General features: G+C 41.4%; 1 protein-coding gene across 4 annotated transcripts; it reads left to right on the top strand.

Moving 5' to 3' along the window:
• Nucleotides 1-1,469: 1,469 nt before the first annotated feature.
• Nucleotides 1,470-23,916, top strand: LOC117313397 (lysine-specific demethylase 4D-like). 4 transcript variants are annotated; one of them, XM_073808284.1, is made up of 3 exons: nucleotides 1,470-1,638; nucleotides 10,722-10,895; nucleotides 21,434-23,916. In XM_073808284.1, the coding sequence occupies exon 3, from the start codon at nucleotides 21,767-21,769 to the stop codon at nucleotides 23,330-23,332; it is 1,566 nt and encodes a 521-aa protein (XP_073664385.1). In that variant the 5' UTR covers nucleotides 1,470-1,638; nucleotides 10,722-10,895; nucleotides 21,434-21,766; the 3' UTR covers nucleotides 23,333-23,916. The 4 variants fall into 4 exon arrangements, with proteins under 4 accessions (XP_073664385.1, XP_073664387.1, XP_073664388.1 ...); XM_073808286.1 differs by lacking the exons at nucleotides 1,470-1,638; nucleotides 10,722-10,895 and adding exons at nucleotides 17,154-17,622; nucleotides 18,296-18,407; XM_073808287.1 differs by lacking the exons at nucleotides 1,470-1,638; nucleotides 10,722-10,895 and adding an exon at nucleotides 17,154-17,622.
• Nucleotides 23,917-24,120: the final 204 nt, after the last annotated feature.

Below are 24,120 nucleotides of genomic sequence, written 5' to 3'. Positions count from 1 at the left end.
GCAGCGCTCATAAAACCATGGGACCTCGGCAGGCTGCTTCTGGACATGATAATAACAGAATTCACAACAATAGTATGGTTGTGAAGCTCAACTGACTTAATATAAGTAAGAGACTTAGAGTAGTAACTAGCTTGAGGAAAAACAAGCTATTATTTCACATCTAGTTGAAGATTTTTTTTTTAAAAAGTGTGATTTCAGCACAGTGTTTGACGAGAAGCACACAACAAAGTCCAGCCATTATTGAAGTTATTATTATTACTTATTTTGTATTACTTTAATAATATTATTCATTACTATTATTAGTTTCAGACTTAGAGGTGACAGACGTGGGGTTGTCCCTGCTAAAGTACTTGAAAGGAGAATGACAAAGGAAAAGACTCTAGCTTCTTCTTCCTTTTTATTAACTTTTTATTTTATATTGGAGTATAGGTGATCAACAATGTTGTGTTAGTTCCAGGTGCACAGCAAAGTGTTTCAGTTATGCATATACATGTATCTATTCGTTTTCAAATTCTTTCCCCATTTAGGTTGCTAGATAATATTGAACAGAGTTCCCTGTGCTATGCAGTAGGTCCTTGTTGGTTATCCATTTTAAATATAGCAATGTGTACGTGTTAATTCCAAACTCCCTAACTATCCCTTCCCACATTCCCCCCAGTAACTGTAAGTTTGTTCTCTAAGTCTGTTTCTGTTTTGTAAATATGTTCATATGTATCATTTTTTTTAGATTCCACATATAAGCGATATCATACAATACTTGTCTTTGTCTGACTTACTTCAGTCATTATGACAATCTCTAGGTCCATCCATGTTGCTGCAAATGACATTATTTCATTCTTTTTAATGGCTGAGTAATATTCCATTGTATATATGTCCCACATCTTCTTTATCCATTCCCCTGTTGTTGGACATTTAGGTTGCTTCCATGTCTTGGCTATTGTAAACAGTGTTGCAGTGAATATTAGGGTGCATGTATCCTTTCAGACCATGTTTTTCTCCGGATATATGCCCAGTACTGTGATTGTGGGATCATATGGTTGCTCTATTTATAGTTTTTTTTTTTTCTTGCGGTACGCGGGCCTCTCACTGTTGTGGCCTCTCCCGTTGCGGAACACAGGCTCCAGACACGCAGGCTCAGTGGCCATGGCTCACGGGGCCATCCGCTCTGTGGCATGTGGGATCCTCCCGCTCCAGGGTATGAACCCGTGTCCCCTGAGTTGGCAGGTGGACTCTCAACCACTGCGCCACCAGGGAAGCCCCCTAGTTATAGTTTTTTAAGGAACATCCATACTGTTCTCCACAGTGACTATACCAATTTACTTTCCCACCAACGGTGTAGGAGAGTTCCTTTTTCTCCACACCCTCTCTAGCATTTATTAAATGTGGGTTTTTTGATGATAGCCTTTCTGACTGGTGTGATGTGATATCTCACTGTAGTTTTGATTTGCATTTCTCTAATAATTAGCGATGTTGAACATCTTTTCCTGTGCCTCTTGGAAAAGGCTGTAGCTTCTTATCAATCAAAGCGTGGCCAGGATTCACAGCACGGACATTGCCTTTGACTTCGGTGAAGTTCAGGAGCTCAGACTTCGGCCGCAGACCTACGACTCAGAGTCTGCATGTTAAACTAGATCCCAGGTGAGTCAGGGGCATGTTCAAGGTGGAGAGGCACTGCTCCGGTGTGCTGGAAACACACTGATGTCTAGATCCTCCCCCCATCCTCTCACCACCCCAAAATTCCAGCTCCATTGGCTGCAGTACAAATGTTAGAACTGCTGTGCAGTCATGCTTGACACCCACCCATCTATCTTTTGGTCCATGGGCAGTTAGGCTGCAGGGGTCGATGGGAGTTTAGTTTCTTCAGCAAGTGCCAGTGAGAGGGTTTGTTTGTTTTTTTCTCGAAATGCCCAGTGGAAGGATGAAGGGACACGGAGAGAACACATTCTTCTCTCCCGCCCCCGCCGTTCCCCGTCTTCATTCCAACTATGGACACGTGACAAGGCTCTGTGCAGGCTTCTTGGCCAATGTTTCTGTTTCTCTGGTTGCTGTTCACAGTGTCCAGCTCTGCTGGCTGGCAGTCTATCTGTCAGGCCCGTGTACCTGGGGCTTGGCTTTTCGGTGGTGAGAGTTCGTATTTCCTTGAAATGGGTTCATCTCCTTCCTTCATCCACTCCTGCCAACTGCTCAGAACACCCAGAGCCTGCAGACCTTTCCTGTGAGACCCTTGACCCCTGGTAGAAAATTCCCATTGCCACCCGGCTCAGGCCAGTTATCTCAGTGACTGTTGCTGTGAGGAGGGCTGCTCATGCCCCATCGTAAAGCCAAGGACTCTCCTGGGGGCCAGTCTACTATTGTTTTGTGGGAATGAGGGTCATGGGGGTGTCATTTTCTGAATTTTCCAGAGAAGCTAACAACTTGGGATTTTATGAAAAAAATCATGTAAATGTTGACAGCTAGTTAAAAAAAAACTTCCAAGTCCTGATAGCCAAACAAAACATTTCCGGAGCTCCGACTTGCCCCCTGTTCTAAAGAGCCCATTTGGATTGCAAAGATTCCACAAGCCATGGAGGCTAATCCAAATGATCTCGCTGGACCTTTGGAGCTGGTAGAAAAGGGGAGATACCCGGAATCCCCTAAGCCACGTGGCCAAAGGTTTTTAATCCAGTGACTTGTTAGTTTGGTAGCCCCTCTGCTGAAGGCACGTCTTCCTTAGGCCTAAGCATGGCTGTTTCTCACACTCACATCTAAGGCCTCTGTATGTCTTCCTAGGGGGACAGGGGACCTCTCTGCCTAACCTGAGGCCAGATATGGTAGGAGTTGTGCAGGGCAGTTGTATTTCCCTAGGACAGCAAAACGGAACGAAAGAAAGGACGGGTTACACTCTCCAATCTTCTCCCTCCCCTCTTTTCTGCCCTCCTTGAATGACAGACAGCCCCAGCATTTGACAGAGCCCCTTGTTTAACGCTGCCACGTCTCTGCTAGTGACCGAATGTTTCTCCCTCAGTATTGTCTTTATACAAGATGATGTGACTTGTGTTTGTTGCTAAAATTATATCTGTAACAGATGCCCCCATTGTTGGGCCCTCGGTCCATGTGGAGCAGATTAATAATGCAGAGACAAAGGCCTCAAATACTCAGTGACTTTTAGAGCAGAATTTGCCGCAAGGGACTGGGGCCTTACACTGTGTTCGGCACGGTGATCGGACAGGCCTGTGAGAGAACAGGAATTGCGACCACAGTCTAAATGCCATTGGAATTGTAGGCAGAGCTCTTGGGGTAAACGGGCAGGGAGCATAAAGCATCAAGAAGAGGCATCCGCATGTGGAGACAAAGAGTAATGTGGTTAAAATGACAGGTCATCTAGTCACCACTGGTGGACAAAATTAGGAGACAGGGGAACCAGGTAATAAGTCTAGGGAGACAGTAGATAGTTCAGTGAACATGGCCAATCTCGTGGTTCTTTTTGCTGCTTTCCATTTTTCTCAATAAAGCCTTTTAAGACAGATCAGAGGAGGGTGGTCACCTACCATGTACCTCCTGGATCTTAGCATGGACCACTGGGACTTTTCTTGCCCTTCCCTCATCTTCTTATTGCAAGATAATTTGTGTTTTATCTTTATTTTATTATAGTATAGTAGATTTATCTCTACAATGTTGCTTTAACTTCTTCTGTACAGAAAGGAGATTCAGTTATATATATATAGATTCTTTTTCATATTTTGTCCATTATGTTGTATCCCAGGATATTGCACATACTTCCCTGTGCTCTACAGTAGGCTCTTGTTGTGATCCATTCTATACAAAATAGTTAGCAGCTGCTAATCCCACACTCCCCGTCCTCACCCTGTGTTGTGTTTTTCAATATCTGCTGAACGTGGTTTTTTGTTTTTTTTTTCCGATTTTTTTTTAGTTGCGTGAACCTTGGCAAAATTACTGTTGCACAGCGAGGTGGAGAGCGCGTCTCATTGTCTCGCCTGCTACACGGGCCCACACACTAGCAGGCATTGTCCTAATGAGCACTTCCTGCCCACAGTGATCCCAGCGCTAGTGCCCCGGAAGGCTACCTGAGACTTGGTCAGGGCCAGTGGATCAAGGGTTTTTCGGCCTCTGGAGGGTTGTGCTGCAAAAGTTCTGTGCTCTCTTGATTTGGAATTGAATTGTCAAGGTGAATCCTGCAGCTAACCTGTTTATAATCTGAGTTTAATCTTTCTGAAAAGAAAACAAGAGCCCTAAAAATACCTGTCTTGTAAAATCCAGATTTTTATAATTGCATTTTTTCCCCCTAAGTGAAAGACTGGCCACCTACCTACAGTGAAACTATATGGAAGGAACAAACTAGCGTTTACTCAGTTTTGCTATAGTTTAAGTGTTTCACATTGTTTAGTTCATTTCATTCTCATGTCCAAAATATCACGTAGGTATTATAATTCCAATTTTACAAATGAGGGACTTAAGGCTCAGAGAGCTCAAAAAGCTTATAAATGGCAGAGCTTAGATTTAAATCAAAGTCTCCTGATACCCAGACCTCTGCTTTTCCCATTGATCTGCACTTCTGGAGTCCTTTTGCAATTGCCAGATGCTGTTCTATTCAGACTGAGACAGACACATATAGACAGAGATAGGACTGAATGTTTGCCTTAATGTGTTTTGCAGAGTTAAAAATAAACAGCCATTATTTTAAATTCATAAGTAGTTATAATGGAATAGATACTTAGGCAAATAGATTTCTGAAATAAGTGTTTAAAGTTCCATGTTGAAAATCAAGATGACCTGGTAGAAAGCTGAGATTGTGAGTTCCAGGACAGCAGAGACCATGTTTTATACACTCTTTGTCTCCTGCAATTAGCCCTGAGCCTAGCCCACAGTGGGGAGGAAGGCACTCAGTGTCTGCTGAATGAATAAATAAGTGTCTCCTGTATCCACATCAATATTTGGAAAAATGACACCATCTACTTAAGTCAAATGGTCCTCCTTCACCCACTGAACAGACTGTTGTCTTCAACATTACTGCCATAGACTGTTTGTCTCCCTCCAAAGTTCATGCGTTGAAACTTAAGTGATGGTATTTGGAAGTGGAGCTTTGGGGAAGTGATTAGGTCATTAGAGGAGAGCCCTCATGAAAGGGATTAGTGCCTCTAGAAGGAGACCACAGAGAGCTTGCTTGCCCCTTCTGCCATGTGTGTATACAGCAAAAAGACGGCCATCTATGAACCAGGAAGTTGGTTCTCACCAGACACTGCCTCTGCTTGCCCCTTGATCTTTGACTTCCCGGCCTCCAGAACAGTGAGAAATAAATGCTTGTTTCTAAGCCACTATGATATTTTGTTATATCATCCTGAAAGGACCATGAAAATACTAAATAATTTTAACAGGGGTTAGGCAAGAGAGCCAAGCCAAGCAGTTTATCCATATCTGGAGAAGGTGGATTTTGGTCATCTTGCTTCATCAGAACCTCCATTTCCTGTTTGTATTATAAAATGACTCAGGGCCTTGGTGATCTATGAACAACTAGTGAAAATGAAATACTCCTGTGAGTTTTTTAAAAATGTATATTTATGGAACCTACAGTGGTTTCCAAACTTCAACTGAATTTAATACTATTTGCTTTGAAAACGAATTTCATTTTCCCACTTATAAGTTTTTCTGTATAAAATTTTAAATACGGAAAAATAAAACAAAATAATTTTACTTACCTATGGTGCAAAGCCAGTTATTGAGCTTTTCTCAGTCTTTTATTATCCTTTGCGTATGTTCACACACTGTGATCATACCATGCATATATTTTTTATTCTACTTTTCTAATTATTCTTTCTAATATAAACATATTGATAGAACTTCATTTTCCTTTGCTCCTGGCAAGTAAAAAAAACTTTCATAATGCAAAGGCAAAATATGTTTTTTCCAGTTAAAGAAAACAATACAGATGAAAGATACACAGATTATTCAAAATGAAGAAAATTTAAAATATGGAAGTTTAAAACAGAATGTTCTGCTTTGTCCCGTTGACAGTCAAATACATTTTAAAGGGGACACGCAATCAGCAAGAAACAGAAGGCCAGGGAAGCTCCTTTTGATCCCCTGTCTAAATGTATAATATTCACTCAGTCTGCGTGTCTGCCATCTGAATAAACTCCTTTTGGGGCCCAGAGTTGAGCTGAATTAATGTTGGTCGGGGAGGCTTAGGAGTTGCTTATAGAACCAGTCTCCAAGGTGCACTAGAGCATCACTGGAAATTTGCTGGTATTTAAAAAATGTGTTTATTGCATCTTCTCTTAGGGATAGCGGGGTCTATAATTGGAAAACAAGACTTTCATTAGTCACTTGGGGAATGGTAGTCCAAGGATCACTATCCTCTTAAGAGGAGAAGTTGGTTAACTTAGGGCTTTGGATTTGTTCCCTGCTGTATGCAGGATTGGGGTGAGAGCTGGATTTCTGAGCCTCAATGTCAGAGCTCCTACTTCTCCGCTGTGTCTCAGAGTACCAGTCACTCTAATAAATGATTAGGAAAAGAATGTTGACCTAAAGAGCCATAAAGGTTTTACCTGTCCAAGGTATCCACATCTCAGTGGGTCTCAGTTATATCACCTTTCTGAGTTCCTGGCTAAGATAAAGGGATGTGTACCAGATGCTTCCCCAAACTCCAGGCTAAGTATGAAGTGCAGCTTCTCTCTTTCCTGGGAAATGGGTCAGTCATGTTATCATTTGCCATTGATATCTTGGACATTGGTTTAAAAATGAGCTATATAGCTTGGCTCTGATGAAGTTAGAAGACCTATATATTTATTTTATATCTGTATCATCTATTAAATATTCATTTAGTACTGTTTATGTGCTATGTATTTTTCTAAGCTCCTTGTATCCTGAATTTCATCACATCTAAGATGCCACTGATTATAAGCTACACCATTATTTTTCCTACCACTGAGGCAACTAAACTCTGCTATGCTATTGACTGTAAATTGCACCTCAATTTCAGACATGTTAAAATGTGAAAAATGCATGTCCTAGAATCAATGACACATGGTATATTAATGCATGTTGTCATAATTAAAACAACTCTAGGAGGTAGGTTCTATCATTATCCTCATTTTGTAGATGAAAAAACTGAGGCATAGAGAGGTTCCACAATATGCCCAGGAGCACACTGCATTTGCACCCAGACAGTCTAACTCCAGGGCCCAGCTCATAACCACTACACTCTTCTCCCTGCAGACAAGGAAAGCGGAAAATAAGAAGTTTCAGAAAAGTTATTTTAAATATTTCTCTGCATGAGGAGACTCAAAGTTATTCCTGTCTGCAGTTGTCCCCTAACATCTGGATCAATATCCAAAAGCTGAGCAATCCAGAAGTGCAAGGAGTTCTATGGACCATATGTCCATTTTAGTGCAAGCTCATGGGGTGAGAGCGTGCATGTGGACACATGGCTGCTTCTGTGAGGACTGAGGTTGTCTAGTGTTACTTCTAGACATCATCCAAGGTTTAGCTTTGCCAGAAAGAAGACCGTTCTGCCCACAGTTTCAGGAGAGCGTGATTCAGCCTCCTGTTGCCTTGGGTGTCAGCCACCACTTTTGACTCTGAGGGCTTCTGCTTCTCACTTGAGGGTTGAGCCTAGTGTCCTTTCTTAGGTTTAGTCATGATGAGGAAAATGAATGAGGCATCCTCACCCAAATCGGAGCTACTCCTCAGCCTCCTTGCCTCTCCTCATAATGCAAATGTGGTTAATTTCCTCACTACCTGTCAATTTCATACAAGGGTTTGACACTCAACAGAGACGAGTGACAAAGAAGTAGCTTCAGGGAGCTAGAAATTTAATCATTATTCTAGTTTACAAGCCACAGTTTCAACATATCTCATCATTAAGTATGATTTTACATCATTGCTACTGTCTTTCCAGAGCTACTTCTCCCCAGATTAGCTTCAGCGACCCTTCTCTGCCCTCATAGCACATAGCTCTCTTAAAGAGCACTTCTCACACTGTATCGGAACTCCTTGTCTGTCTGTCTGTCTTCCCTACCTACTTCGGTTCTGTGGTACAAAGTTCTGTATCTGTCTTGCACTGGACTAGAGGTGACACAGCATAAACTGCACATTAGAGAACTCACTGGGGACGTGAAAATTCCTCAGCATTGCCCTTCCCTGTCTAAGGCAGAGCATCAGTTAACTTCTGCTTTCTTTTCTGGTTACCCATGGAGCCCTGCGAGGTGCTGGCATGAGAGCAGGGACAAAGTCAAACCTCATTCCTCCCTGAATAGTGGGCATCTAGCCAGTGCTCATGGTAGAGGTTTTAAAAACCTTTTGAAAATGAATGAATGAACCAGAGCCATGAGACTCCAAATGAAATTTTATGGGCTTTCTCCCTTACTTTTATTCATTTATTTACTCAGTGTATTGAATACTTACTGTATAGCAGGCACTATGTTTATGTCTGAGGGGCAAGGTAGCAATTAGATACAGGGGAAATACTGGGATCAATAGGCAGGGGAAATACTGGGATCAATCAGGGAGTTCTCTGGTGGTCCAGTGATTAGGACTCCGTGCTTCCACTGAAGGGGCCTGGGTTCGATCCCTGGTCAGGGAACTAAGGTCCCAAATGCTGCAAAAAAAAAAAAAAAAACAAAAAAAAAAACAAAGGCACGGGCTTCCCTGGTGGCGCAGTGGTTGGGAGGCCACCTGCCGCTGCAGGGGACACTGGTTCATGTCCCGGTCCGGGAAGATCCCACATGCCGCAGAGCTGCTGGGCCCATACGCCATGGCCGCTGAGCCTGCGCGCCTGGAGCCTGTGCTCCGCAATGGGAGAGGCCACAACAGTGAGAGGCCCGCATACCGCAAAAAAAAAAAAAAAAAAAAAAAAAAAGGCACAATCAGAAAGGGCCCTTAACATCACATATGTCAGGAGGAGGGCAAGGGGTGAGTGAGGACATGCTTGTTAGGAAGATGGATGGCTTGAGGACCTAATGTTTAGCTGGATTGTGTTTAAAAAAGAAAAAGTAAATGAAAGAGATGAAGGGATGGGAATACAAGGTGAGAATTCCAGGCCAAGGGTAGTATTTTATGATGCAAAGTCTCAGGGACAAGAGAGTGTACTCTCTGTGGTAGAAACGGCAGGAAGTTGAATAGTACAGCTCAGAGCATTGATGGCAAGGTGGCACAGGCCAGTGGTGAGGCCCAAGAGGAAGGGATCAGATGTCAGTGGTTTTGGGGGTCAGGTAGGGAGCAGGGTTTCATCCTAAGGCAAATGGAGACCAATTGACGGGCTGTTAGAGTAGGATGATGTCATCAGATTTATTTTAGGAAGTCACTCCAGCTGCAGAATGGATTGGTGGGGATGAAGGGATTCAAAACTGGGTATGAGAGATGAGGTGGTGAGGACTGCAGGGCTGGAGAAGGGTCCAGTTTGAATCATGTCTTCAAACAGCTTGGAAAAGAATCAAGCAAACCACTGAAATCCAAGTAGAATGTCATTTTATTCCACATCAGCCATTATTCTTCCCCTTCAGGTCTTTGCTGACAGCTGTTGACACATGTTGGATTGGCATGGGTGTGAGTGCAGAGGCCTAAGAGGATCTGGGTTGAAACCTCGTCCCCAGGAGAAGAGAGTCAGTGGCAAAGAAAAGGGACCAGAGGTGATCAAATGGAGACAGCGAATTATCGCTCATAAAGATGCTGGGAAAGACAGGCTTCCCCTAGAATGAGCTGTCAGTAAAACTTTAATTAGATCAAGATACTCCCATGACGTACTGTGTTCTAGGATCTTGGGGTGAGGACATCTGTAATTTGCAAAAGTAAACTCAATATCATCATATAACTTCTCTTTGGAAAACAAGCTAACAAAAAGAAGCTATCTTGTTTGTACTATAAACTAAAAGGAACTAAAGTAGACAAAATCAGCCTGGCTGTGGGATGTGCAAATGTTCTGTGCTATGTGCGTGTTGGTCACTGACAGGGGTCTTGGGAAAAAGTAGAATTTGCCGAAGGCGGTGGGGGAGTAGTGGCAGAGATAGTTATGCTTATCAAAGGAGGGGGCAGGCATCAAGAAAGTTTGAAAAACAGTGAATTAAAATCATATAAATGCTTTAGTCATAAAAACTGAAAATTTATTTATATATTCTGCATTTTTTGAAACAACATAATTATCAAATTTGACATCTATTACTCCAGAATCTGTGGTAGCCAATGGGACCCAGAGACTAAGGAGGTACAACCCTGTCCCCCAAAGTACATGATCTACTAGAGAAGACAGACAGAGGAATGATTAATATCCTTACATGACAAGTAGCATAATAGAGCATGTATAAAGAACATGAGAAAGAGAGGGATTGATTTCTAGTTGTTTAATTGTGTTTAGAGTTGACAACATGAATCGACTTTGGGGAACATGTATAATCCTAGATAGTAATATAAATATTAAACCATCCCATGAAAACCCTAATCCTCACAGCCTCGCATGGAGAACATGGCAGAGGTGTACAAGGGTAAGGATGACCTGTCTGAGGGACAAGTACCACGTGACCAGGGTCATCAACTCCAAGATCAAAGGGGACTCCAAGTCAGGTTGTTACTGTGACATCACACTGTATGTGCCTTTTTTAAATTAAGAAATAAATTTAGGTTTCATTTCAGGGGCCAAACATAGTCAACCTTTTCAGGTATTGAAGCCTCCAAGGAATTGGTTCCGAAGCTCCAAAATGTGCTCTTCTGACAATTTCTCTCCTATTTTATAGGCTCACCTCATGGATTTGCTGTGACCTAGAGGAAAGGCCAGGCTTAGGAAACAGACAGACCTGGCTCAAATCTGGCTCAGGACTCACTGATTATGCCATCTTGGACAAGCATCTGAACGCTCTGGTCCAGTTCCCCACGTGGCACGCTGAGGAAATATGACTAAATAATAAGATGTGAGTGAATGCACCCTAGTAGGCTCTCTGCTTCTGTCTCTACCACCACCGCAGTAAAGGTACCATCTCTCATCTGGATCTTTATAAATGTTTGTCTTCATTTATTCTGGGCCACTGCAGTCTGTCCATTTCTTCCCAGAAGACAAATGTGATTGTGTCTCCGCCATTGAAAGATCAAAAGCCTCACCATGATTTTTATAATATTTCTTTCCAAACTCCAGGACATGAGTCATTACTGGGTCATAGAAACGACATTGTGGGTTACCAGCAGCATATTTTTTAAACGGGAACACAATAGAACACAACAGAAATACTAGATTGCAATGTTAATTTTAAGCATAAGGATTGTTACATGAAGCTTGTTTTCTCAATATGGGTCCGGGTTTTAGTATTTTCTGAGAGAAGAAATAAGTGCACCTGTGAAATAAAAATAGGACAATGGTGGGGGGCAGGTAAGGAAGCTAAATACACTTGAAAAAGCTAAGGGGACAGAAATGAGCTGTTAAATATTAAAAGTTTGATAGAAGAAATGAAAAAGTCAGTAGAAGTTGGTTTACAAGATAAGGATGAGAAAAATTTTCAGAAGATAAAGCATAGTGATAAAGAGAGAGAAAATTGGAAGAAGAAAAGACACAAAAATTGGAGGTCCAGTCCATGAGGTCTGATATCCAAATACAGGAGATAATGTACAGGGGGAAAAACTAGAGGAAGTTGTCACAGAAGGAACTAAAAAGTTTTCATAAAACTAAACAACCAGAATTTTGAGACGGAACAAACTTAAGAGCACTGAGAAAAAGAAATGCTCCTATAAACTAATAGAGAGGAACACAACAAACTAGGACTAGGAATCATACTTACATCTCCCTTATTCTTCATATCATACTCGCAAAACAATAAAAAATTAATAGAACAAACCCCCAAACCCCAGTTAGAATTAAAGGTATAACTAAAATCCAAATTAAAAGTACAATTAACATATAAAAAGGAAAAACCCCATAAGATAATATTTATCTGTCTCTGCAGGGGCAAATAACTTTCTAAGTTTCTAAACATAAAGGCCATGAAAGGCATTACAAAGGAAAAGACCCACTCAACATTTTAATATATTAAAATGAAATATATGCCAAAACCATTTAAAATTAAATATAAATTAAAGAAAGAGCAAACTGGAAAAAACTATGAACAGATTAAACAAAGGGTTTAACATGTAAAGTATTCACATAAGCAATTCGTAAAATGTGCATATACTGTGTAAAATATGCGAAATATTCACATAATATATAAAATATTCTTGTAAGTAAATGAGAAATAACACTAGAACCATATTAGAGAAAAATGGGCAAAGGATATGAACCAATACAAACGGCTAGATTCACTGAAGAAGAAAAAGTCAATCTTAGTTGTAATTTAAGAAGTATAAATTAAAACTTGAGCTACAGTTTTTCACCAAAATTTTTCACAATAATTTTCTTAACAAATTATTAAAGATTGTTTTTCAGAGTAAAGTTAATGGTGATGATGTAAACTGATATGTTTCTGGAAAGTTTTGGTGATACATTATAAGTATTTTTAATGTTTAAGTCTTGCAATGCAGTAATTCCATTTCTAGATATCTAATCCAAGGAATTTAATTATTTCACTAATGTTTTACCAAATAAACTGATCTCCTTACTGAAGTATAAGATATTTATAAGGGATTAGTAATACTTGTGGAAAAGTAAAAAACAAAATGACTCTCCAGTAATAGGGGAAACTTTGAGTCACTTATCTTCATCAAATAGAATTTATTTAGCCATCAAATATTATGGTTATAATTATTTTCAATAAACAGTGAGTAGACTTTCTAACTTCAGAAGAAATTTAGTAAACACAGCATTTAGATATTGGCTGTCAGCAGAAACAATGGCTAACGTCTGAGGCATTCTGTCAACAATCCTCATTTGAAATAATAGCTTTGAAATATGCACGGAACATAAAAGACAAGAAGGCTTTCCTGCTGTCTTGAAATTGTTGAGCAATCTGTACAATAAGCAAACAGGACAATGGCCACAGTGAGAGGATTTATTAAACTGACTTCACTTCTTACCTTCCCCAGTTTAAAACACACACACACACACACACACACACACACACACACACACACACACACACACACACACACACACACACACACACACACACACACACACACACACACACCAGGAAAGCTTGGAGGAATTATTTTTGAAAGACTCCTAATTTCCAGAAATCCATCAAGTCTAATCATTGTGCTAAAAATACTTTTCTTCAATTGTCAGAATTGTCAACTTTCCTTAGATGAAAAATTTCTGTGTTACTGGGGATACCATGAATAAGGGTAAAATGGAAGAGTAACTGAAACGAAAGGGTACTTATTCTCAGCTAGTACCTGTGGCTCCAATTGAAAGAATTCATGGAGGCGGTTTCACAGTAAAAGCAACCATCTGAGACCCATAGAGAAGACATTTGTCTGGAGCACTGAAGGATCACCGTAATTGTAATCGGCAAATTCTGAGACGTTTTGATTTGCGCACAGAGTTACACTTACAAAATCAGAGTGTTTCAGTTGGATGCTCAATATCTGAAGACTGATGTGTATCTAGATTATTTATTTTGTATAGATGGAAGCCCGGCCTCATTCCTCCTAGGATCCTTAGAAATGTAAGAAGGAAATAATTTAGTTTATAAAACAAATACAGGGGACTTCCCTGGCAGTCCAGTGGTTAGGACTCTCTGCTTCCACTGCAGGGGGACGGGTTTGATCCCTGGTCAGGGAACTAAGATCCCACATGCCACGTGGCAAAGCTAACAAAAACAAAGACAGAAACAAATATGCAACTCTAACCTTGTTTTAGTTGTCTATTAATAATTCAGTGGGAAATAAGGGCCTCTGTGATATTCATAATCAGCATTTTATGGTGTATTAGGGGAAAGACCCTTAGCACGGTATTTAAATTTTTGACATTAACTTTCCTTCTAAATTATTTCACTCTTCTCTTTTCATTTCTTTGAGGAAGTGTTCATATAGAATGAAAAATTTCATTATATATTTATATAGTTTTTTTTTTTCTTTTCTTTTCTCTCAACCACTGCGGACTCTCAACCACTGCGCCACCAGGGAAGCCCTATATAGTTTTAAATAAAATCATTGTAGAAGAATTTTTAAGATTAAAAATTAGGGTGAGATGGGCAGATTATCACATGATACAGGTGACTGCTACTTGTAGATCCTCAGGGTCTGGCTTGAGTGGTGACAGCTATAAGTAGGAGAGGAAGGCAAGCTGGATCCTTGGCTCCTTATATAAGGAAGGAGAGCACAGGGAGCCTCCCTGGCGTATACAGATGTCGCTGGGGACTCACAGTAGACTGTCCTGGGATCCCCTGACCTCACCGATTATATGACTAGGGAGAGGGAGATGTAAGAACGAACGGTAACTGGGATACTGTATTCCCATCCTTAGAAAAAAAGATTTCTAAAGGAGGAAGTGAATTTCAGGAGAAAGATGATCAATTTCTACTAAACAAGTTGATTTTCAGGGGCTCAGTGGCCAGTCAAGAAGGAAAAGCAAATCAGAAGCGCAGGAGAAAGTCAGTGCTATTCGAGAAAGCTATGGCAATAAATAATACCTTTAAAGAGAGGGAGAGTGTGATACTAAAGAATGCCGTGAACATAAAAAGGAAATATAAAAAGGGGAACATAAAAAGGGGAAAAATAAAAAGAGTTCAAAGAGAGATGAGAAATTAGCTTTGAAATAAGACTGCATTTGTATAGTAGAAAAAGAAGTGGAACCAAGGAGAAAGAAAAGAACCGGAGAAGACTATCAGTACCCTGGAGGCCAGAGACATTTTAGGAGGAAGGAGGCGCGCCATGAATCAATGATGTAGAGAGATAAAGTGTAACCCATGGAGCAGCACTTGGGAGACGATGTGATGATTTACAGAGATGAATTTCAGTGGAGAAGTGGGGTCAGAATCAGAAGACCAGAGAGATGAGGAAATGCTTTTGTAAACGTAGATTCTTTTATTTTTAGCTCTGGAGAGGGGGAGTATCTTCTCTTCTCCTGAGACAGGAGAGTAGGAAGAAAGATGGGGTGTAACCAAGAGGAGAGAGATTGCAGTGGGCGCCAAATGATTTTAGTTATTTATTTTTTTAATAAACATTTTTGGAGTGTGCACTATATAAAGTACCAAGATCCCTTGGAAAATACGATGACGAAAAACTCCTAGACAGTGCTCTCAAAGTAGTTTTTTTTGTTTGTTTTTTTTTTTTTTTTTTTTTTTTTTGCGGTATGCGGGCCTCTCACTGTGTGGCCTCTCCTGTTGCGGAGCACAGGCTCCAGACGCGCAGGCCTAGCGGCCATGGCTCACGGGCCCAGCCGCTCCGCGGCATGTGGGATCTTCCCGGACCGGGGCACGAACCCGTGTCCCCTGCATTGGCAGGCAGACTCTCAACCACTGTGCCACCAGGGAAGCCCTCAAAGTAGTTTTATATGGAAGATAAGTCAAGTACAAAAATAACTCTAGAGATTGAGAACACAAGCTATTAACTTAAATACAAATTTTTCTACACCTCAGTTTCTTCCTCCATAAAATGGGAATAATGAGAGTACCACCTATGTTTCAAGCATCCCATTCTCTTTCTAGCTTACATTTCCCAGTGTTCTAATAGAAGTATTTGACTTAATGGAGACATTCAGCCCATGAATCAAACACTGTTTCATTCTCCATCATTGCCCTTATGTTCTCATTTCCTTTTTTACCCAAGATAAATTTACTGGCCCATCATTTTAATCACTCTCTTATCCCTCCATCCAATCCATCAAGACACTTGGTCCTCTCTCCTTGAGATACACATGGCTGGAAAACCCTAACCCTGATGAAACCTTACTATTTGCTTTCTTCCCATCTTTTGAGTCCCCTTCTGCATGGAGGAAAATTCCACAAAGTCATACAATATGAGTTCAGGAAACACATCCAGAGCAAGGCACACATAAGCCTCTGCACTTCTTCAGCATCTACGTGAAGAGGCATCCCATGTGGAGGAGGGTTTTGTTCTAGTGGAAGCCCCTTCCCCATTGCTCTTCCTTCATATAGGGCTTTGATGACAGCCACTTTATTAGGAAAGGGACTTTCAGACTGCTTGGGGAATTAAGCTGCCTAGATATCATGCCAGCCATTTACAGGAGCTGTCTGGGAAAGCCAGCAGCCCCATACGTTAGGAGGCACCTGGAGACTTTGGATCCTTTTGGATGCTATAGCCGTCCAGTCATGGAAGGAGTCTAGGCTAGCCTATTATTCAGGCATCTTAGGATGAACATCTAGGGTCATTTTTGAACAATGCTTCTCCTTCATGACAATCTATCCCCAATACCCTTGAGTGCTCATCAGGTGTTTCTCGAATAGGAAGAGAGATATTATTTGACTTCCACCCAATCTTTAGAGGCTAAGTTAACTGCATTTGTCATACTCCCTCAGGGGTGAGCTAGATTGTCAACCACTTCCCCTCCCCACCATTTATTACCAATACATTCTATAGAGAACTCAAGATTGTTTCTTCTATCGTTGACATTAAAGTTAGAAAAGGAGAAGAGAGTATTGATCCTCCATTACCTACCTTCTGCATATTCCATGGTGCATGAGGCTCCAGGGCAGAGGTATAAAGAGCTACTGCTGCTCACTCAAAGGGCCCCTGCCATCAGTATTCGGGTCTGCAGGAAACATTCGTTTTATGTACTCTTTTTTTTTTTTAATCTTTATTGGAGTATAATTGCTTTACAATGGTGTGCCACTTTCTGCTTTATAACAAAGTGAATCAGTTATACATATGCATATGTTCCCATATCTCTCTTCCCTCTTGCATTTGATGCACTCTTACAAAAGCTACCAGCAGGGATCACAGAGAGCAAGCCCTTCCTTGGCTATTATTTTGTCCCTGATCCCAGACCCAAAGGATAAAGGTTTTATGTTTAAGCCAAATAGTGGTGACCTCTTTGGGGAGAGAGGTGGTAGAGGATTGGGCCCCAGCTTCTTCTTGTCTTGAATGGACCCCAGATAACATATAGGGATCTCTGGCACCTCTTGCAGACCACAGGAGATGTGGGGAGTTTCTTATACTTGGAACAATGGCAGGCCAGCTGATCTTAGTCTTATTGGGGAGACTACAGGGTGAGGAATGTTAAATGCCTTTGTTGTCTAAAGGCAGTTGAACTCTTCCTCACCAATTTCTTTAGCGTGGTTTTCTTCTCCTCTCCCTGGTTCTTGTGCTGACCAGATACTAGTGGTGTTTAATGCCCTGAGCACTGTGCTAGCTCCGCCCATTCTGGCAGCTTTCCCAGGGAAATCCCTCTGTACCTAAAAGGACCCTGAAATTTGTATAACCTTTAGATGCCATATATTTTCTTGTAAGAAATCTTAAAGGAAAAATTTCAGGCAAAATACCTGTGTTTTGTGCACTGATAACTTTAAAAATGAGGCCTTTTACTAGACAGTTGGAAGAGCTGATTCCATTCAATTGTGATGGCATCAGGAATGATGCAGTTAGGGTGGGGCTGATTTGAGTAGAATCTGGAAGAGTTACATGGATACTGGCCATCAGTTCAAGTTTCACTTGAAACTGTTTTCTGAGAGAGTACCTGTTTTCTTCGAAGGAAAATTTTCTCTACTTGTATCCAAAGCAAGGGGATCAGAGGAGAGAGACTTCACTGAAAAGGTGATATTTGGGCTGAGGCTTGAGAGTTGCCTGGGTGCTAAGATCATCAGACAAGAGTATACCGGCCTTTTTTGAGACACAGGCAGGCATGTGTTTGGAAGGAGAGAGCAAGGAGCAGGGTAGAAAGGGGTGAGGTCAAGAGGTGATGGTGGGCCAGATCACTTAGGGTCTTTTAGGATATTTGAAGGATTCTAAGTGGGGTGGAATAGGTGTGCCTGAAGTTTGAGGACAGGGCAAAGTGAAAGAGAATATTTGAATGGTGGAAATGAGGGGAGCTGAAGAGGATTAGGAAACAGTATTACGGAAGCACTTGAAATTGGGTTAATAAGATAGTTTGCTTTGTTTTTTTTTCTTTGTTTATTTGTACACATATATTTTCTGTCCTAAAATTATAACTATTACATATGCTCCATAGAGTTCAAGTTGAACATGGAGTATACATAGTGAAATTTATTTTTGACATTGTTTTCAATATGTTTTTTTTCACACACACACACACACTGTATTTTATTTTTACAAGTGATAAATAAACTGACACAAAGCATTGTAAATGGATGATCACAAGAAATCAACAATGATTGCAATAACCAAACACGAACCACACTTATACTATGTCATAATAGTGACATTCAATCCAGTAATCTTCCGCTGTAACAGCTCCTTTACTTTGCAGTGAAAATTGACTTGTATATTTTTTGCCTCAGAGTTCTTGTGGGATTTTTTTTTTAATTCAAACAGAAAGTCACAAATATTATAATCATCCTCATCAGTTCACTCATTCCCATGTAAGTAACTATTTTTTCTTCTTGATGTTTTGTAAGACACTTTTATGAATTCATCAGTTTGCCATTAGAGTTCTGAAAATGCTTATTCGTTCAGTTACACAGTATAGTCAGTTACCAAAAACCTGTACTTGTCAGAGTGTTTTCCATGAATTCCTTGAAGATGAAACCCTTTCATAGGAACATTTTTGCAAAAGCATCAGAGTACACGCAGCACTCTCTGTAAATGACAAAAGACTTAAAAATGACCACAGTTAAAGATTTGATGAAAGTTCATAATAATGAAATTGACAGGGAAATTTAGTTATTTCTGAGATATACATTTTAAAGTAATAACGAGTATTATGACTTATAACATTATACCAGAACATATAAGTATTTTAGAAATTTCGTGTAATGTCTGAAACATTTATTTTAACGTATTTCCATACAAATAACCTAAAGAAAGTTTAGTATTAGCTGTTTTTTTGTTTGTTTATACTGCGTGTTCTTATTAGTCATCAATTTTATACACATCACTGTATACATGTCAATCCCAATTGCCCAATTTAGCACACCACCATCCCCACCCCACCGCAGTTTTCCTCACTTGGAGTCCATACATTTGTTCTCTACATCTGTGTCTGAACTTATGCCCTGCAAACCGGTTCATCTGTACCATTTTTCTAGGTTCCACATGCATGCGTTAATATACGATATTTGTTTTTCTCTTTCAACTAACTTCATTCTGTATGACAGTCTCTAGATCCATCCATGTCTCAACAAATGACTCAATTTCGTTCCTTTTTATGGATGAGTAATATTCCATTGTATATGTGTACCACTACTTTTTTATCCATTCATCTGTCAATGGGCATTTAGGTTGCTTCCATGACCTGCTTATTGTAAACAGTGTTGCCATAAATATTGGGGTGCATGGTTCTTTTAGAATTATGGTTTTCGCTGGGTATATGCTCAGTCATGGGATTGCTGGGTCATATAGTATTTCTATTTTTAGTTTTTTAAGGAACCTCCATACTGTTCTCCATAGTGGCTCTATCAACTTACATTCCAACCAACAGTGCAAGAGGGTTCCCTTTTCTCCACACCCTCTCCAGCATTTGTTGTATGTAGATTTTCTGATGATGCCCATTCTAACTGGTGTGAGGTGATACCTCATTGTAGTTTTGATTTGCATTTCTCTAATAATTAGTGATGTTGAGCAGCTTTCCATATTGATGCATCTCTTTTTCCTAACTTTAATGCGAATGTTACTTTTGTTTCACTGTTAAGAATGATCCTTGCTATTTTTTACCTTGAAATTCTTTATCTTACAAAACAAGTTTCTCTTGATGCTTTTCAAGTAAGAATTGTAAAATCATGAATGGATTTTGCATTTCATCAAATGCTTTTTTGGTACCTATAAGATGATGGCATTTTTCATTTACTTTGTTAATATTCTGATTATATCAGTAAATTTTCCAATGTTGAATCATGCTTCCATTCTATTTGGTCATGACGTATTATTCTTTTATTATATTGCTGTATTTCATTGGAAAACGTTCCATTTTTGGTTTTCATCTATGCTTATAAACAAAGAAGGCCTGTAGCTTTATTTTTTATTGTCCTTTTTTCGTTTTGCTATCAGAGATCAGAATAGCCTCATCTGAGTAGCTTCCCAACTTTTTCCATACTCTGAGACAATTTGCACAATAAGAGTTAACTGTTTCTTGCAACTTTTCTAGATTCACACATAAAATGATGTGTCTCCTGGACTTTCAGGGGTCATACTTTGAACCAGCTTCTTATACTGGGGTATTATTCAAGATTTCTGGTGTTTCTTGGATCCATTTTGGATATGTTTCCTCTCCAGAAAATTATTCTTTTCTCTTATCTTTTGAAAATCTTGCTGTCAAGTTTCTCCTAAGATTCTCTTTTGAGATCTTAAAAATTCTTTCGTGCACTGTTTCATTCCTAGTGGTTTATTTTCCTCTTCTTTCTTAGGCTCAGTTATGCCCTTGTTTTACTGCTATCATTAATTTCTTCCAAGAATAATTTTGGTCATCAGTGTTTGGTGTTGTATGTGTTTTCTTTCATTAACTTTGTCTTTATTCTTTGTTATTGTTTTACTCCTACCTCTTCTTTCTCTTCTTCTATTTTGTAGCTTCTTCAATTGAATGTTTAGTTCATATATTTTCAATCACCCTTCCTTTTCCTTTTGGTATGATGAAAGATATCTGTCTCTAATGCTTTTAACCCTAAACTATATTTCAAAATTTATTTAAATAATTTAAATAAATTAAAAAAATTATTTCACAGAAATTTGTAAAAATCATCATAACTTGATGATTTATGACAGTGAGCCATTCTGATGGCTGTGTAACCAGCACCTGCCTTCAGGATAGAATATTCACATTATTCTAGAGACTTCCTCACACCCCCCACTCACAACCTGTCTCTCTCACAAAAGTAACCACTACTCTGACTTCTAACATAGATTACGTTGCCTCCTTTTTCTCTTTATATAAATGGAAGCAAAGAATAGGTATTCTTTTGGGTCTGGATAATTTTGCTCAGTATTCTGTTTATAGAATTATTCTTATATTTTCATGTAGTTCTTGTTTGTCTTCATTGCTGTATTGTATTCCATTGTATGAATACACTATAGTGTACTTGACCATTCTAATGTTGACTGTCATTTGAGTTGTTTCCAGTGTTTGGCTACTGAAATAATGTTGTTCTGAACATTCTTGGACTTGACTTTCATTGCACAGACACACACATATCCTAGGCATGAATCAAAGCACATGGGTAAGTTCAGTTTTAGTGGATTCTGTCTAAATAGTTTTTCAAAGTGAATGTAATGATTCCCATTCTCCTTACCAGAGTACAAGAATTTCCACTGTTCACAACAACATTTATTGTATTGTCACTCTTATGAAATTTTAGCCTTTCTTTGAATATGCAATTATATTCCATGGTGGTGTTTTGCCCTAGTAACTATTTCCAAACATTAGTTTGAAACCTGTCTCTATTGTATTTTTTCTTAGGTTTTGTTTTCAATACTGACCTGAAGACACGACATTTGGGATACCCACCCAGGGCTGGGTGATTCACTAGACCTCAAGAGGCCAGAGCCAAGTGTCGACCAAGGACATCACAGACTTGCAGGCTCAGCCAGCATCAGTCCTGAGCAAGGCTTCTGCCCAGCGTGGAGTCCCCTGCAGAATCAGCAAGCCTAAGAAATATTATCAACTCATTGCATTAAAGTCTACTGGGGGTTCCTGCTGATATACTCCAACCCATTTTTGAAAAAGTAGTGTTTTCCAGCATCCTCACCTATCCAGAACATAAGTAAAAACTTGGGAGTTTCTTGCTTATTAATGAAAGCTATGAAGTCTAAGTCCAACTGGGCCCAGAACCCAAGTTGTAGCATAATGGTATTTCATCCAACCAAAGAAGAGTTTAATGATTTCGATACATACATTGCTTATATGGAATCCCAAGGTGCACACCGAGCAGGCCTGGCCAAGGTAATTCCACCCAAGGACTGGAAAGCCAGAGAGACCTATGATGATATCGATGACATCTTAATAGCCGCTCCCCTCCAGCAGGTGATTTCTGGGCAAACAGGAGCGTTTACTCAATACCACAGAAATAAGAAGGCCATGACCGTGGGTGAGTACCGCCACTTAGCAAAGAGTGAAAAATATGGGACTCCACCACACTTGGATTTTAAGGACCTGGAGCGAAAATACTGGAAAACACGCCCCTATGGTTCACCAGTATATGGGGCTGACGTCAGTGGCTCCTTATTCGATGAAAACACGAAGCAGTGGAACCTTGGACACCTGGGAACCATTCAGGACCTGCTGGAACAGGAGTGCGGAGTGGTCATCGAAGGCGTCAACACCCCCTACCTTTACTTTGGCATGTGGAAGACCGCCTTTGCCTGGCACACGGAGGACATGGACCTTTACAGCATCAACTACCTGCACTTCGGGGAGCCCAAGACTTGGTACGCGGTGCCCCCGGAGCATGGCCGGCGCCTGGAACTCCTGGCCAGGGAGCTTTTCCCGGACAACTCGCGGGACTGTGAGGCCTTCCTGCGGCACAAGGTGGCTCTCATCTCGCCCACGGTCCTCAAGGACAACGGTATCCCCTTCGGTCGGGTCACTCAGGAGGCTGGAGAGTTCATGGTGACGTTTCCCTATGGCTACCACTCTGGCTTCAACCATGGCTTCAACTGCGCCGAAGCCATCAATTTCGCCTCCCCGCGCTGGATTGATTATGGCAAAGTGGCGTCGCAGTGCAGCTGCGGGGAAGGCCGTGTCGCCTTCTCCATGGACATCTTCGTGCGCATCCTGCAACCGGAGCGCTACGATCTGTGGAAGCGCGGGCAGGACCAGACCGTGGTGGACCACACGCAGCCCACGGAGCCCAGCAGCCAGGGCCTGGACGCCTGGAGGGAGGTCCCCGCGCCCTGGGGAGCCGCTCTGGGCCTGAGGCACCACCAGCCACGCCGTGCTCGGCGCCCCCGTAGGCCTGTAGCCGCAGATGGTGAGACCCGCCACCGAGTCCCTGTGAGTGCTGTGTCCCGGCGCTCCTCGCCGGCCCGGGGCTCTTGCTCGGCCGCCCAGTTCGAGGCTGAGGCCACCTGCACCTGCGGGGAGCCCGGCCCGACCCAGCCGTCGACCCCAGGTCCATCTGCCCCGAATCGCCACCCAGCTGGAAGATGTGGCCCTCGTCGTTGTCCTTGGAAACAGGGGACTCAGGAGCCAACTGCTCCCCCCAGGGCTAAAAGGAGGCTTTCCTTGGACATTGCTCAGGACCCAGAGGCTCAGCCCCTGCCTGTGGATGCACCGTCGCCGGACAACGCTGATCCGCTGAGCCCAGGGCTCCAGTATCCCGCCATGGCTTCTGGGTGTGGTTGTGGCCCTGTCCCCTAAGCCCAGGGGATGCCTTTCTACCCCACTGCTCTTGCGTGGGGATCCTTTGAGACTGGTCGCATTGACATTTCAGAGCATTGGCTATTTGAACGTCACTAGTCTTGCATGAGTCCCTCCTGTGCTGCCGCTGGACCTGCTGGGTCCGTGGTGCTTTTACCAAATTCGCCAAAGTTTGTTCTTCCTTCCAGACCCTGGAATCTTTGGACACTGCTAACTCCTGTGTCACGAACTGAGGATTCATGCACTGGACACTCTAGTGTCTCTGGAAACTAGGTCCTGCTGAGGTCGCCAGAGCCCAATCTACCTCAGACTCCCATCCCGTGGGCCAGCTCTGGATGCTGCTCAACTTCTAAAGAATCCTGGGCTTTGATTAGCCTCCAGTCTCCCTCCTTTTCCTCTTCCCCCTTCCCTTCCCGCTTTTCTTGCCAAACTAGGCCCTTGTGACCAGTTAGGTCAGTAGAGACTCAGATAATAATTGATAATCTTTCTGAGTCTTTGATGTATTTAAAATGTGTTCTCTGCCAGTATGGTAACCAGAATGATAAAATCTGACTTTACTAAATATATTAAAGGTAACTGGAATATTAAAATCTGACTTTATTTTGTGTTGTTCATTCAGTCAACTGAGAGTTGGTCGCTTTTCTTGCACTTTTCTTAATAATTATATCAACACATTTCAAGCAAAACTTATTTTTCTGAGCTTGTTGCCTTGTGTGATGTTGGTGAGTGAGTTTGGGGTTGATTGTTGGGTTCCAGCTGGCTGGCTGTGTTGGGGGATTTGGTTTGCA

Source organism: Tursiops truncatus, chromosome 8 (genome assembly GCF_011762595.2).
Source record: "Tursiops truncatus isolate mTurTru1 chromosome 8, mTurTru1.mat.Y, whole genome shotgun sequence".
Lineage (NCBI taxonomy): Eukaryota > Metazoa > Chordata > Mammalia > Artiodactyla > Delphinidae > Tursiops > Tursiops truncatus.
This window is presented reverse-complemented; position numbering and strand designations above follow the sequence as displayed.